A 16,183-nucleotide genomic window follows, 5' to 3' on the forward strand; every position below is an offset into this window, starting at 1 on the left:
ATCCAGAGGGGAGGAAGCAAACTTGCTGAAGACATTGCTGCAGAACGCTGTTGCAGCGTGATGTGCCATCAGATTGGCAAACATTAAACCCAGTAGCACTCACTATTTGACAAAATACAGCTAACAGTGGGATTGGGGGCGGGAAAGAGAACATACATTTTATTGCTTCTCCCACTGACTGGTATGAAGGAGAATACCTGAAATGTGTACTTCTCACCCCAACATCTGATGCCACAGACTCTAGGGGTATGTCCACACTGAACTAAGAGACTGGCAACAGGGTGAGTTGACATGCAGGGCTCTCGCTGTAGGGCTATAAAATTGCAGTGTAGATGTTAGAGCTTGGGCTAGAACCCAGGATCTAGGACCCACCCTCCTCACAGGATCTTAGAGCCTAAGTCCACAAGCCTGGGCCAGCTACATGTCTTTTATTGCAGTGTAGGCATGCCCTAAATTGCAACTGTGTTAGATTTTGTTTGATGGGAATCTTTAGTTGTGGATCAGAGAGGTGCCAATTGTAATCTTGGGAATTATTTGTTTAAAAGGCAAACCTGTGGCAAATTGTACTAAACCCCCAGGGCTCCGCTCCACAAAAGACTCACAGCAGGTCACATGCCCCTATCCTGATTCTGCAAAGAGCCAAACACCCTCAACTCCACCTGAAACCAAAATAAGAGCTTAAAAGCCATGAGATGCCATTGAGACTGATTACAGCCACTCCCCACTGGGACATGGTAGGACTGAGCTCTTTTCATGTTCACACTTATGTTACCAATGTAATAAGGAAAAGCAGCAAAGAGTCCTATGGCACCTTATAGACTAACAGACATATTGGAGCACCGATGAAGTGGATATTCACCCACGAAAGCTCACGCTCCAATAATGTCTGTTAGGATAAGGTACCACAGGACTCTGCTGCTTTTACAGATCTAGACTAACACAGCCACCTCTCTGATACATAACAAGGAAAGAATCTTACCCCAGGCACAAACTAGTGTGAAACAGCTAGCATGGGAGACTGCCCAGAGCGCCTAACTCACCTCCAGAACCACCTTCTAGTGCAAAAGCATCTGCACCTAGCCCACTCCAGAGTTGAGCAAAGACTCTACAGGCTCAGAACAACACATTCATGGATTGAATCCCTCCACCACCAAGCCAACCCGCGGCTCTAAACTGGAGCTCATTCCCATTTGCTCAGTAATCAGGCACTGGCTCCTAGGAAAGATGCAGAAAAGGGTGCAATAAATCGCCAAGCTATGGTTTGCACTTAAAGGAAATAAAGGGCGCTCTTAAGATTCACAGCCCACTCTGCTCACACGGATATCCCGCTACCACAGCACGGCAGCACCTAGCTCCGTCCTGGGGCTGGGCTGTCCCCTACCCTACAGCCTGCCTCTCTCAAGATGGCGCCCCCACGTCTCGCGAGACCCTGCACTATTTATAGCGCGATTTGAGCGCCCCCACCCCTTTCCGCCCGGCGGCACCCGCGGTACCCGGAGTCGGCGAGGGCCGGTCCCAAGATGAGGTGCGTGTCCGGGGGGCTCAATCCGGTGCCATCCGCCCCCCGTTGACCCCGGCGGCGGGCCCGGCTCCCGCGTTAGGCAGAGGGGGGCCCGGTGCGGCTCTCCCGCGGGAACTGACTCCGCTGGGGGGCTGAGCCGGGGTGGGCCCGGAGGGTCTCTGCTCCCTCCGCGGCCGGCGCAGGGCCCCTCCGCGCTGCGGCCGGCGGGGGGGTCAGAGGGGCGGGAACCTGCCTGGGCCCTTCCCTGTGGGGGTCGCCTCCTGTGGGGCCCCTCGGCCAGGCGGGCTGGGCCAAGACACGGGGGATGGGTAGCGCCACCGGGTACCGTCTGCACCGGCCTGGCCGGGGGCGGCTTGGGGGCCTCTCTGCAGGTGGATGCCGGGTAGGTCCCCCGGGGCGGAGAGCCGCCGCCGCGTCCCCGCGCGCAGCCACCCGGCCCTGAGCAGGGCTGGGCTGGTCGGATCAAGCTGGGCCGGCTGCTGCGGAGGGAGCGAACACAGCGGGGTGTCCCGTTGTCCAGTCCCGGCTCCTGGCCGTTAGAGGTTTAGGGACACGCGGAGCATGGGCGTGAGTCCCTGACCATCTTGGCTAATAGCTGTTGAGGGACTTGCTCTCCATGAACTTAGCTAATTCTTTGAACCCAGCTATATTTTATAAACTCTTTATACTCTTGTTCCTAGAATGGGCCCTTCCATGGTGGGGTTAAGGCTCACTAAGGAAGAAGCCGTCAGTGTGGCTGCTTTTCTGGCTTCAGCGTCTCTGGGGCTGTGGAGTGAAATGGTCTGAAAAGAGAAATTGTTATTGTATTTAAAAATGGAGTCACCCCGCTGAGAGTGAAGTTGAAAGAACACTGGATCTAACTTCCAATTCACCATTGTTGCTGTTCAGTTATTTTTGCACTTTCCTGGGCCTTCACAGTGAACCTGGGCATGTCAGTTTCATTTTTATCTGTGCTGCACTGGCCCCAGACTGTTGTTTTTGAGTGCACATCATTACAGGGGAATTGAATGCTGTGGGCTCAACAGCTCCCCTGGTTGTCAGGATTAAAGGTGGTTTTAGATGCTAATATACCTACATTTTCAACCTGTCCAGAGTGATTCAGTTGATCCTTTCAAGTGCCTGACCTGCTCTTTGTGCCTTTCACATCTACAGCAGCAAAGTTTCCCGTGACACCTTGTACGAAGCGGTGAAGGAGGTCCTGCAAGGGACTCAAGTGAAACCACGCAAGTAAGAACTCTGCTCTGCTGTGGGTAGCACCTTTCCCCAAATGCCAACTCCATGACTGGAAATCTCTGGTGAAGAGAGAGGGAGGCGGAAGGGTTTGTGGCAGTGTCTCTATGCTCGTCTAGATGTTACTACAGTTTTTCCCCCCCATGTTTATTGCTATTCATCTTGTTTTACTGGATTCTTAAATTCTGACCTGGCCTGTTTCTTTTTCTGTTTGTTAGGTTTACGGAAACTGTGGAGTTGCAGATCAGTCTGAAAAACTATGATCCACAGAAGGACAAGCGTTTCTCTGGCACAGTCAGGTTCGGCATTTTCTGATCCCACCCAGCCTTCAGCCTGCACCCCACTCCCTCCAGGCACTTTGAATGTACATGTGGTGAGCAGCACATTGACTGCTTGATACAATGGCAGGAGGGTGCAGTGCTGAATTGCCCGGGTAGTTCAGACCCCCCAGATCTCTACATGGGTGTGGCTGGACGGACCCCTACCCTGGGTCTTAAAACATGAGGGGAGGTGTGGTGAGGCTTCTGTGCTGATCCCACCGACCAATTGGAGAAGCCAGATTAGAGGCTGGTGGATGAAGAATTGCAGGTGACTGTGGTAAGGTTTTTCTGCTGTGGCTCTGTGTGCTCCCCTCAAGGTGTGTGGTGCTGACAGTGCATAGTGACAGTATGTGGTGTCATCTTCCCTTCCTGACAGGCTCAAGTCCACCCCACGCCCTAAATTCTCAGTCTGCGTGCTGGGGGACCAGCAACACTGTGATGAGGCCAAAGCAGTTGATATCCCTCACATGGACATCGAGGCTCTGAAGAAACTCAACAAGAACAAGAAGCTAGTGAAAAAGCTGGGTGAGTAGAATTCTGAAGGGCTAGTATACCTGTAACACATCTGTGGGGGGGGAAGGGTGTCACAGATAGTTAACACTCCTGCAGTGCCAAATGTGACCAGTGTGGAGTCCCCCAGCAGCCAGACTCCTGCTCACTACCTTGTTAGGGAGAAGTTGAGAAGTTGGCTACTGGATTTGAAGTATGGTTGCTGGCTTGAGCCATCTACTCATACTGTCTGGTCTTATCTTTTCTGGTATAACTGCATCTACACTAGGTCATTTTCTATCAAATTATAAAATCACATTCCTAACAGATACTGGCAAAAGCCCTAGGGTAGGCTTGGCCTACCTTGTGACTTAGTTCTAGAGTCTCTGAAGAGTCTGTAAATACACAACGAGTCTTTGGTGTGAACGCTTTGATTCAGGGGTCAGCAACCTTTCAGAAGTGGTGTGCCGAGTCTTCATTTATTCACTCTAAGGTTTCGCATGCCAGTAATACAATTTAGCGTTTTTAGAAGGTCTCTTTCTATAAGTCTGTAACATAACTAAACTATTGTATGTAAAGTAAATAAGGTTTTTAAAATGTTTAAGAAGCTTCATTTAAAATTAAATTAAAATGCAGAGCCCCCCTGGATGGGTGGCCAGGACCTGGGCACTGAGAGTGCCACTGAAAATCAGCTCACGTGCCACCTTTGGCACGTGAGCCATGGGTTGCCTACCCCTGCTTTAATTAGTTGCTCTTAGAGAAACTTGCAAAGTGCTGCTAGTTGAGGAGGAAATCAAGCCCAGAATTAAAATGAGCAAAAAGTGCAATATCACATTTTTTCTCCCATAGCTAAGAAGTACGATGCCTTCCTGGCTTCTGAGTCTCTGATCAAACAGATTCCTCGTATCCTGGGTCCAGGGCTGAATAAAGCTGGCAAGTTCCCCTCCCTCCTCACCCACAATGAGAACATGGTGGCCAAGATTGACGAGGTCAAGTCTACTATCAAATTTCAAATGAAGAAGGTAAAAAAAGAAAAATAAGTAAACTCCAACCTCTGAAGTCAGTTGTGTGAGGGGTGGGATTTAATGAAGCAACTAGCTGCCTGCCCTGGGATGTGGATTTCTACTCTCAGGGCTGAACTGCAGGTATCCTTCAGCTTCTTTCTTAAGATAATGATAAAGCCAGTGATGAATATCTGGTCAGTCCCCTTCTGTGCATTTAGGGAACACAACTAGAGCATTCAGCTGCTGACTTGAGGGGAGAATGTAACTTGTCAGTAGTTGACTTTTTTTTTTTTGAAAAGAGAAACTGGAGGAGAGCCTGATATTGCAGAATGCTGGGGACCTTAAATGCTCACTGAAGTGGGTGGGAGTTGAGGGCATTTGGCATCTTGCAGGAAGAGATGCACACCCTGTGTGATAAGCTCCTGACACTCTGAGGATGTGGTTCAGTTTCAGTTAGCCAGGAATTAGAGCAGGCTTGTAGGTCAGTGCTTGGTAGTAGTGTATGCTTTGGGCATGAGGCTGTGTAAGGGAATTTCACAGCAGCTGCAGTGCAGAATTTTGATTTTCTAGACTCTTGTCCTGTCTTGACTTAGAAGAAAGGTCACTATAGGGAGCAGAATAATATTTTAAATCAAAGCAGCCCTAATTCAAATGCATATTCATTATCTGTTGGGCACTATGGTGGTGTAAACCTGACTCAGTTCAGTTAACAAGTCCGTTTCTAAGGCTTAAGCACGCATGTAAGTACTCTGCTAAATCAGCTCCAGCCCATCTGAAGAGAACTATTCCTGATCTACCTTAACAGGGCACCTGCTTTAAAACAGTTTGAAAGGAAACTAAGTCATGTTTTTTATAAGCCCTTTTTTTCTTCGGTCTGTAGTTTAGCTGTATGCTTCAGCTCAGCAAATTTGGCATCAAAGACTTGGTCTGGGTGCATGTTCTTTATTCGGTCACTAGAAAGACTTGTTGGTTAGGGGCAAAATGCAAGTCAGCTGTATTTTACAATATGAAAAATCTAATATGACTAATCTGTGCAGCATGGGTTAATGCTGGGCAGTATTTGTGGAGGCAAGGGTGTATGAGACAATATAGTAATAAATTAGGCCTTAGACTTGGGTTCTGTTCCTTGGTGTGCCATTGGTTCTGTATGCCTTAGATTAGTCTCATTTTATAGATAGGGAATGACATTTACTGTCTTTGTAGAGCACTTTGAACAGAAGATGAAACATCTATGTACGTTTTGAGATTTTCAACAAAGTTTGCAGTTAGATGTTATGCATACATGTTCATGTGTGTGGAAGCCAGTTGGCAAACTTAACATGCGCTCTTAAGCCTTCTAGCTACTGCTATGCAAACTGGAAGAGTAGGTTTTGAGCTGTTAAACATCATTATTCAGCTCTAGAATGTCTGAATTTACAGATCTTGTATTTACTGGGTTCGTTGCTTTTTAAAATGCTTGGAATGTATACAGCAGCATTTACAGGTCACAGAAAAACGGGAATATTAAACCACATACATTTGATTTATCCCTTAAAAAAAAATAGTTATAACTTAAACCCAGCCCAACTGAGAAATTCCCAAGAGAAGGCAGGCCTTAATGTTAATTGCCTGCAGGTTTCAGCTAGTGCAGGGTGGTCTGTAAAGTGACCTATAGTTAGACTTTAACCCTGCTGGCTAAGTTTTGATCCTGCTGTCCTTGTTTAATACACATTCCTTTCCAGTCAAGGCAGTTCCCTGCAAAGTCTACACCATTAGAGTCTAGTGACATTGCTTTCTATGTCCCCAGGTGCTCTGTCTGGCTGTGGCTGTTGGCCATGTGAAAATGACGGAGGATGAGCTAGTCTACAACATTCACCTGGCCATCAACTTCCTGGTGTCCTTGCTGAAGAAGAACTGGCAGAACGTGCGTGCGTTGTACATTAAAAGCACCATGGGCAAGCCACAGCGCCTCTACTAAACTGGCCGTAATAAATGGTTTGAGTACCCAGTTGTTGTCTGTCTTATCTGCTGAGTTGGGTGGAAAATTCAATTAGTTTGTCTTTTACTGAGAGACCCACAAAGAAGGGAGAATTGGCTTATTTTCTCTACAACTGATGACAGGGGTTCAGGTAACATTAAACTATTTAAACCATTTTAAAAATGTCACTAGATTTCAAACAGCCCTTAAATGGATATCTAGGTCTGTCCACAGAACAGCTAAATGTGGTGCATGGTGGGGGAAGCTTTTAAATCTAAGCATGTTCAGTGCACAAGTGCAATTAAAATCTTCCCCTTTGGGGGGGGAAAAATTCAAATAAAGGGGAAGCCAGCCTGCTTGTACCCAGACTCCCTAATCAGTACCTTCCTTTCTGAGGGTCGGGTCTGGTCTGGTCTGTTTTTTCAGTAGTCAGTTCTGCCCTGCTGCTGGGCTTGGCAGTTCCAGCTTTTTCACCCAGCTTCTACAAGAGCATCCCCTTCCTTCCTGAAATGAACTCTACCCTTGCACTGAGCTGGGCCTGATTTATATAGCCCCTGATTTCTCCCAGCAGCCTCTGCAAGCATTAATGTTTAATTAGAGCCAGCTGGACCACCCTCTTGTTCTAACATGCTGGGTGTGACCGCTATTTACAGCTGTTGCTTGGAGAACTGACTTTTTTTCCTACTTTGTGATGGTTTATACTGTCTCACTGGGTCATGGCTAACACTAGGGCTTTGAGGATAGTGAGGGTGGGTCAGCAATGGGAAATGAGATGGGGGGCTGAGGAATGAGTGATAGGAAATGGAGGGTGAGGGGAGCTAGACACATTAAACAGCAGCAGGATGGGATAGTGCAGTGCTAGAGAGGACTAAGAATTGGAGTGGAGGAGGTTGGAGCACCAACCTGAGCTGCCCTATGTACATACCAGTCACTAACACCTCATGGGCAGCAGAGAACTCCCAGCTGCTATGGAAGCAGAGATGGACAAAATCTAAGCCTTGAAGAATCCTGTGCTAGCATTGGGGATAGGACTAGATTTCAATGGGGCTCCTCATTGTGGTAAAGTTACTTTAGGTGTGTTTGCCATATTGGTGCTTTAGTCTGACTGAAAGTCAAGGGGGTTTAGGTGCTTTTGAAACTTCTCTAATCTCTGAAAGAAAACACTCATGCCCCACTGTTAGAAATCTTCAAAATAAGTAGCAGAACCAATTTCTAAAAGATCAACACAACACCAAGAAATTCAATTTAATAATTAAAAAGACAATACAAAATGCAAACATTTCTTTTTACAAAGTTCAGATACAATTTTTTTAATCAAGTGCAAATAACTTTATGAACTACATCTTTTTTTCATCACTTAATCATCATTTTGTGGGAGATGCTAAATCGTGGCCCACGGCAAAAGACAGATATAAATATTCCAACTTTTTTTTGCCTTTTTTTTTTTTAAAACCAACCCTTTGTTTACTACGTTGAAACATTCAGTACATCAGAAAGTGGGTGACAGTTTTCAGCCTTTCAAACCTTTTCTATTTTCTTGCCTAGGGGCAGGAACTGAAGCAGGGTTTGATGGTGTACAGTACATCTGGTAAGATCATCCTCATAGTCCCCAAAAGGATTGTCTGAAGGGAACACCAGACAGTGGCATGTTCTAGGAATCAGGCCTCCAAAACTGTTTGTCCATCCTAACAGCTAGCTGCATAATACAATCAAGATTTCCCATTGCAATAAATGTGTTTAAGTGACTAGTTAACATAGCACTCTCTAGATTATGGAAGACATAATTATTTACCTGTGGAGTAAGTAACAGCTAGATGGTCTGAACCTGCAATCCCTTCAAGGGAGTAGTGCCATGCCTACAAATGCTCATTAGTGAACAGACCCAATGAAGCCACTAAGGGCTAGTTACCAAAGCACGTATGATTTTTACAGGATCAGGGCTGTAGACCTCAACGAGTCTGCTGTCAAAGGACTGTTCATGGCACTAAGGCTGCAAGATCAGGCCCTCAGATTATGCAAACAAAAATTTTAAAAGGCCAAGAACTTCCCATGAGGGCTCATCTTCCATCACCTTGAGGTCTGATTTTCAGAGGGAGGGTGCACAGCCCTGTATGAAAAGCGGGGCACTTTTAAGGTGTCCCAGGAATCACCCAAGATCACACATCACTTATCAAAATCTTGTCCGATGAACCTAAATAATGTGTCCCCTAGGGGCCAGTGAAGCCAGAGCAATTGGTTTCACAGTGCTTACAAGCTGTGGTGTTTGGGGTCAGAATGCTGCGGTCTCATTTTGAAATGTAACAGGCTCTGTGATTTTAAATAGCCCTAGAAACACTTCTGTGTACATCAGGTTTGGGGATTGATTTATTTAAACCATACCTGAAATTTGGCCTTTAGACTTGATCATGTCCCTTTAAACATCTACATACTCTAGGCACTGCTGCGTGCATTCTGAACCCCAAAAATAAATCTTGTGCCTTTTCCCCTAGGGAGCCTGCTGCAGACCCAGTGATGTGACAGGCATCTCAGTGCACAGGTGTCCATCTTATCTGAGGACTTGGAGCAAATATACAGATGGCATGAAAAAACACAACCCCTCATGAGAGATGCAGTCAGGATGAAGGGGATAGAATTGAGCATCCCTCAGCAGAGTGGTGGGATGATACAATACAGCAAATGAACTCCGAGGGGCAGCAGTAGAACAAAGCTGTATAGCCAGACGTTGGGAGAAAAGAAAATATGGGATATCAGCTGCTATCTGCTCAAGACAGAACCCAGCTCCCTGTCCCTTCTATCTGCTAATAGACATGAGAGTGTATTGCATAATAATCAATCAGCTGGTGGTGGTGCCTCCAGTGGGCTATGTGTTTTCCGGATGTTCAAAAAGGAACTGTCCCTGCCCCAAGTTGCTCACAGTCAAAGGACACAAGGAGACAGAGACTGCGGGAAGTGGAGCAACAAATAGGAAACCTGTACACAAGTCAACTAAATTCACCACACGGTAGAAGTGGGTCTGTAAAGAGAGACTTAAATGTGGACAGGATGTGGTCACTGAGATTGCACCAGGCATAGGAGGCTGCCCAGAAGGAGGCACAAAGGTGACTGTGCTAGAGGCTGACAACTGGGCAGGAATAGTGGAGGTTGGGGGGGCGACATGAAGCCAGACAAGGGAGGATAAGAAGGAAGAGGCAGAGTTAGGTAGCACCTCAGACAAAGAGGTGATATGATTGTGGATGGAGATCCAGCAAAGTGGTATGATCTGCATGGAAGAGTTAAGTGGCTGCATTTTGCACGGTGGTGCGCATGGACACGGGAGGCGAGAGGAAGAGTCTAATAAGGGCCTGACAGATCTGGCTGCGGAGATGGCAAGTAAAGAACAGCTCTGAGGTTCACAAGGAAGGAGTGGCAGGATTTGGAAATGGTCCGGGTGCCTGGGGCAAGGGAGAGTGAGGAGCCAGATAGCATCTCAAGGTTGCAAGTCTGAGTGACGGGGAAAGGAGAAGTGCTAATGGGAGAGAAGTTTTGGCTACATTCAGTTTTGGCTGATGAGACATCAGATGAGATGTGGGGCTATGGCAGAGATGGAGATTGGCAAGACATCAACAGACAGGTGATACTTGCAGCCATTAAAGCCCAATCGAGATCAAAGGGAGCAGCAGGAGTGCAGCTGGCCTAAGGTGTCTCACGTTGAGCTTCCAAAGGGAGGCTCCCAAGATCAGTGGCCACTTTTGAAAATGCTGGCTTAAATATTAGTATTTTTCATGGCGGCAACTGCTGGAGTTGGCGGGAAGCTCTGTGATTGCACATGGAAGGGGAGCTGGCCACGAGACAATCTCCCTAGTGAGATGTGGCCTGCACTGTGACTAAGTTTGAGAACCCCTGCAGGAGGCAGCAGATTTTCGAAAGCACCTAAGGGATTTAGAAGCACATTTCATTGGACGCCAATGGCACTTGTGCATCTCCCCCAAAGACATGGTGACTTTTCAAGGTTGAATTAACTAAGGGTCTGATGCAGCTTTGGCCATTAGGTTCCCCAAGTGGTTTAATACAACAATGTCCCAGCAAAATGGGCAGTCATGAGAACGTGTTTGGGGGGGGACACTGAATTTCTCTGCACCTCATTCGTCGATTCCTAATTCACACAGAACTCCCACAAAAGTCAATGGGAATTATGCCTCCAGGATCAGGCTCAATATCCAGCCCTGCTTCTTCCAACTCTTCGAGAAATGGAAACAGATTAGCTGATTTCTTCATGAAAATATAAATAAGCACTTGTATAAAGCAGGCAACAGCTAAAGCTGGTGAGATCAGCCCCAAGGGCTGCTTACAAACCAAACTGAAGTTCACTGAGACACAGGAGATGAGTGTGAAGGGAATCTCCACCGGAACAAACTAGCTTCCATGTCTTATATTTCGTCACTGTTCTCTACTGGACAGAATCTGCTCTATTCCAGTGTTGTGATCTATGTCTGGAGCCTCATTCTTCCCCTCATGCTGTTTTTATGTTGATGTAACTCCATTAACTTCAGTGGAGTTACTCCTGATTTACACTACAGTGAACGAGAGGAGAATCAGGCTGTTAATGCCTGGAGACCTCCCGACGACAAGATAAGCCTCCGTACTACTGCAGCTAACAGAGAGGATCTGTTAGCCCAAATGACAGACGTTTGAGAGTCTTTTGAGTAGCATTCCAGGTTCTAGAATTCATGCTGCAGAGCGAAGGAGTGTAACCAGCAACCGAGTGTAAACTGGTAACTCTGCATCCAATAGCGGAGATCTAGCACAAACTGACCACACTGGAGACACTTGTGGATGGGAAAAGATCTTGTGCTTTCCAGTCATCAGGGAAAGATTCAACAGATTTAAGGGGGAGGAGGGAATAAAAGCATCAATGATAAAAGGAACATCAAGTGGATTTGCCTTATTAGGGACCAATATCAGAAGAAAAGATTCCAAAGTCTGAAAACGTCATCACGTTTGGGTCACTGTTAATTGAAGCCTTGGTTTGTTTTTTGTTACAAACACACATTCTCATTTCTCAGGCAGGTATAAATATTGTAGTTTCTAGTAGAAAAAACTTCCCTCTAAATAATATAAAGAAGACTCAAATGATTGCACTTAATACATATGAAAAAGGTAGAAAGGACAATATCCTAGTGCACAAACATTTACTCCTGCTCTTCACATCGCTTGCTTTTCTGTCAACAAGTTACTCTTTGGCAGAGCTTGTAAGAGAGTCTGGTCTCTTGGCACAAGTGTCCATGGGGGAAAAAAATGAATCCATCTGAAAGGCTTCTTGTTCATTACCTTTTTTCTCCCATTCATCCATTGTTCTATAAGAATGTGGCTTGGCCATGCTTTCTTCAAGTGCAGAGAGACCAACCCAGCTCCCTGGAGAGATGCAGATCTCCCTTCTGCCCACTGGAACTGCCATTTGCTGTGATGCTTTTCAGCGTTGTCTTTTTTTTTTTCTTTTAAGTATTATTTTTTAACAAAAAAGTATATTTTTTTCCCGATCCCCCCTGCAAAGCTGTGTTGATATATATATATTTTTAAACCACAACACTGCGATAAATAAGGCATTACCTTCCACATTCAGGGCTTCCTTTGCGCTCAGTTCTTTGAGAAACAGCCCCTTCTGGCTGCAGCAACTTTCCTTTGCTTTGGCAGCTGGAGAAAGCCCCACAGCAGGAACAAAAATACCAAACTATATCCCAGGAGTGCAGGCGACTGTAGGTGTGTTTATGGCGCCTAGGAACAGAGACAGATTTGTACGCAGATGTGTAGTAATCGAGGGCTATCCAAAGGGCCACAAAGGCAACCAGAGTGGCTACACTTAAGTTGCATAAAACAGAGCAGGTCGCAGCTGCCTCGGCAAGTAGAGGCCACTTGGGCTGAGAAGGAGCATCCCCGGCTGGGACTGGTAATCGTTATGGGCTGCACTTCCGTAGTAAAAGAACAGAGCACGGGATGCCTTGAGATTACAGACCGCCCCTGCTGGAGACAAAGTCAGCGCTGAGATGAGTTTGAAGAAAGCCAAGGAGAAATTGTTTAGAGTCGTCTGCATAGTGAGAGATGGGGATTCTGTTTGTTTAAAAAGCTGTTTAGGAAAAAAAACCCAAAACCATCAAATAAGAGCAAAAGAAAGTTTCCTTGGCTGGAGGGCGGCCCATGGGGCGGGTGGAAATGCCTGGGGGCTATTTGTAAGGCCTGAGGAAGCTGGAGACTTTGGAGCGGAGGAGTTTGATGAAAGAGCGCGGTAACATCTCCTTGTGTTTCTCTGTGTACTTGAAGTAGTTCTGTGGATGAGCCAGCACGTCAAAGAAAGCCTTCATCAGCTTCTTGTCCTTCAAGGGGAACAAAGCAAAGTCACATCACCTCCAGGTAAAAGCTAGTACTCGCAATTAAAGAAAGCACAATGGAGGTGTCTGACTGATGGGTGGTCTAAAAGATCATACTTTGTGTTCTTATTGCATGGATCCAACGAGCTCAAATGCTTTAATTTACAGATGGGGAAACTGAGGAACAAAGCATCTAAACGCCTTGCCTCAAGGGCACAGAGGGTATCAGTGGCAGGGTTGAAAATGGAACCCAGATCTCCTGACTCAGAGTCCCTTGCTCTAGCTCAGGGGTAGGCAACCTATGGGACTCGTGCCAAAGGTGGCACATGAGCTGATTTTCAGTGGCACTCGCACTGCCCGGGTCCTGGCCACCAGTCCAGAGGGCTCTGCATTTTAATTTAATTTTAAATGAAGCTTGTTAAACATTTTAAAAACCTTATTTACTTTACATACAACGATAGTTTAGTTATATATTATAGACTTATAGAAAGAGTCCGTCTAAAAATGTTAAAATGTATTACTGGCACGCAAAACCTTAAATCAGAGTGAATAAATGAAGACTCGGCACACCACTTCTGAAAGGTTGCCGACCCCTGCTGTAGCTACTAGAAAAGGCTGCCTCAGTCAATTTTAAAACAACAAGCAACAGAGAAACTCCAAGGAGTGTATGTGGGAGAACTAGACAGAATGCTGGGCACGCGATGAGTTACAGGACCATGAGACAAGCCATTGTATTTCAGTAGGTGAATTCTAATCCTGAGCTCCTTATTGTGGCTCCCAGGACACACCTATGAATACTGGGAGTGCATTAAGGACGTCAGGACGGGGCAGTACTAGGAGGAGTACCCATTGTACAGGTAACACAAAGGGGAAGTGACTCGCCTGGAAAGTTAGTTGTAGAACTGGGAACAGAACCCAGGAGTCCCGATTCCCAGTCCCGCTCACGGATGGTCTCACCTTTAATATTTCCTGATGGTTTTCAGAGGCGTACAGTCTGCCATCCCGGACAATATCCTCCACCAGCTGTTCATAATCCTCTGCAATGCCAAGCGAGAAAGGCAGTCAGGGGGGAAGCAGGTGGCACGAGTGCTCAGCTAATTCAGCGACAGGATGCTATTGTAAGGGTGGAATTCTGGGCTTCAGAAAGCAGCTAAATTGTACTCCGCCATGAGCCGAAAAGCTTCACTCCATAACTTATTGTTTGTCTCCCACATATCTGGAGCCGGAGCCCCAAAAGCTGGGGTGGTTCCCGCCCCGCAGAACACAGATGTTTCCAATCACGTGTACTCAGGTGTTTCAAGGCAAGACACTTTACACTTGGGTTAGTTTAGAATGCCCCAGACAGGTGCATGGCAGTGTTGAGGAAACTCTGAGGCCAGGAAAGCCTTACGAGGCAGGACATTAGGTCATGAGTTCAGCCTGAGACCCAGGGACTAGCTGCAGAACTGAGCACAGGGCAGATGCAGGAGGGTGGAGTGCAGGTGGGGCCAGGGTGAGGCAATTAATCATCCAGCAAGGTACAAAACCATCTGGGAGAGAAGAGGGAAAGCCCACCCAGATTGGGAGAAAAGGGGCAGATTTACTTGGCACTTGACAAATATTTACGGTATTAATGATCATCTACTCACTGGTCACTTCTTAAGTCTTATTTCTAACCCCTTAGTTCCTTTCACTGCATCTCAACAGTACTGTACACTGGCAGCAAACTTCCTGACGTGTGTACCGTATTCCCTTCTAAACTGGGTTGGTAGCCCTGCCCATTAAGATTGCCTGAGACTTCCCATTGTAAGACCCTGTTTTCAACTGCTGATAACTTTGCCATGCTAAGCGTCTGGACTGAAATTTCCCATGCCAGGTGTCTGTCTCAGGCTGAATTGTTTGGGGAAAATTTTTAGCCCAAAGAGTTCAGCCACCGCATGAGAAGAAAATTAGGGAAAATATATTGTTTTGCCCATTTAAAAAAAATCTGGCAACCTTTTATTTGAAAAGCTCTAGTGCCCTGGTGCTTTGGAGCAGGGACTTGAAATTCGGCAGGAGGGTGGCACTGTCACCTTTCGTCATCCCAAATTTGGCCAAATTACACCTGGCAGCTTGCACATGCTTCGTACAGACTTCTTTGTTTTTAGTAGCTAAATTTCCCAAAGATCCCGGGCACACTGAGCATGCTCCACCCTGGGGCTGAGCAGGACTTGCCCTGCAACGCCGCTCTGGACTGCTGCAGACTCTCCTGAGTCTGGGGCCAGGCACTTGAACAGAGTGCAGGGAGACTGTCGCTTCTGAGTTTTCAATGACCCCCTGCTGGGCCCAGGTACTTGTGGAAAAAATAGCAGATGATCATGTAATTAAAGACTATCAAATATCCGGGGGTAGCCGTGTTAGTCTGTATCCACAAAAACAATGTGGAATCTGGGGGCACCTTAAAGACTAACAGATTTATTTGGGCATAAGCACCCACGAAAGCTTATGCCCAAATAAATCTGTTAGTCTTTAAGTGCCACCGGACTCCTCATTGTTTTTACAGACTGTATCATAATGCATAGGCACAAGGGGCTGGGTTAAGGTTGCACACACAAACTTAATTCTGGCATTTCCTAACTTGTGAGTGCTTGACTATGCAACCTTAACACTGGCCTTTTGTGTGTGTAATATCATCTACGGAATTCCAATCTCTTTACAATGCTCAGTTGGAGATTTCCGAGACCACGTTAACCCAGGTGTCTGAGTCCTTCAGGCCGAGCATGTACACTGCAGTCCTACCCCTGCTCTTGCTATGCCCTCACTTGCTCTTGCTATGCCCATCTGTCCTGCACGCCCCCACTTACCGTCGTAGGTGACGTAGGGGATCTGGAAGCCCCTGGCGCTGTTAGCCTCGCTGGTTTTGAAGTTGATCCACAGCTTGCGGGACCTGGCGGTGAAGGCTATGGGCCTCTCGTACGTCTGGCACGTCTCATAGGTTGTGATGGAGGAGGGGGAAGCTGCGGAGGGGGACACCACAGGACCAGGTGTTGCGTGGAATCATTCAGCCACACAAACACCCAGGTCCAGACATCTTTTTGTTTCAATATTGCGGGCGGGGGTCTCCTTGCCGAAGGGCCGTGTTATGAGAACACAGGAGCTGACTGTAGAGCTCCGGTTCTACTCCTTACTCCAGGGGCCACCTTCCTCCTCCACCATTCAGTAGGGGTACTGAGGCACCTGAGTGCAAAATTTCAGCGGTGGGCACAGATTGTGGATGCCCAGCATCAGTCACCCGGGGGCCCGATGTTCAGAGGTGCTGAGCACCACGGAGTTCAATTAATTCTATGGCCACCTTCGCAAAC

At 46.9% G+C, this 16,183-nt stretch overlaps 2 protein-coding genes across 2 annotated transcripts in view; one reads left to right on the top strand and one right to left on the bottom strand.

The window, feature by feature from the left end:
• The first annotated feature begins 1,439 nt into the window (after window positions 1-1,439).
• Window positions 1,440-6,552, top strand: LOC123368495 (60S ribosomal protein L10a). Its single transcript, XM_045013337.1, has 6 exons — window positions 1,440-1,525; window positions 2,675-2,749; window positions 2,971-3,051; window positions 3,449-3,597; window positions 4,411-4,583; window positions 6,352-6,552. Exons 1-6 carry the CDS (start codon window positions 1,521-1,523, stop codon window positions 6,520-6,522), a joined length of 654 nt encoding a protein of 217 aa, XP_044869272.1. The 5' UTR covers window positions 1,440-1,520; the 3' UTR covers window positions 6,523-6,552.
• Window positions 6,553-7,971: 1,419 nt separating this feature from the next.
• SCUBE3 (signal peptide, CUB domain and EGF like domain containing 3) overlaps window positions 7,972-16,183 on the bottom strand; it is a 103,295-nt gene continuing 95,083 nt past the window's right edge. The window contains exons 21-23 of the mRNA XM_045016189.1: window positions 15,686-15,838; window positions 13,821-13,900; window positions 7,972-12,869 (exon numbers count right to left, since the gene is read on the bottom strand). Of these exons, the coding sequence (XP_044872124.1) occupies window positions 12,720-12,869; window positions 13,821-13,900; window positions 15,686-15,838 (383 nt within the window). The 3' untranslated portion in view covers window positions 7,972-12,719. The remainder of the gene's footprint in view (window positions 12,870-13,820; window positions 13,901-15,685; window positions 15,839-16,183) is intronic.

The sequence above is a fragment of the Mauremys mutica genome, chromosome 4 (assembly GCF_020497125.1).
Source record: "Mauremys mutica isolate MM-2020 ecotype Southern chromosome 4, ASM2049712v1, whole genome shotgun sequence".
NCBI classification, from domain to species: Eukaryota; Metazoa; Chordata; order Testudines; family Geoemydidae; genus Mauremys; species Mauremys mutica.

Bases quoted from the DNA above. Each gene is read 5' to 3' on its own strand.
- LOC123368495 (XM_045013337.1), top strand. The intron at 3,598-4,410 runs GTGAGTAGAATT...TTTCTCCCATAG, and splicing joins GAAGCTAGTGAAAAAGCTGG to CTAAGAAGTACGATGCCTTC. The intron at 4,584-6,351 runs GTAAAAAAAGAA...CTATGTCCCCAG, and splicing joins TCAAATTTCAAATGAAGAAG to GTGCTCTGTCTGGCTGTGGC.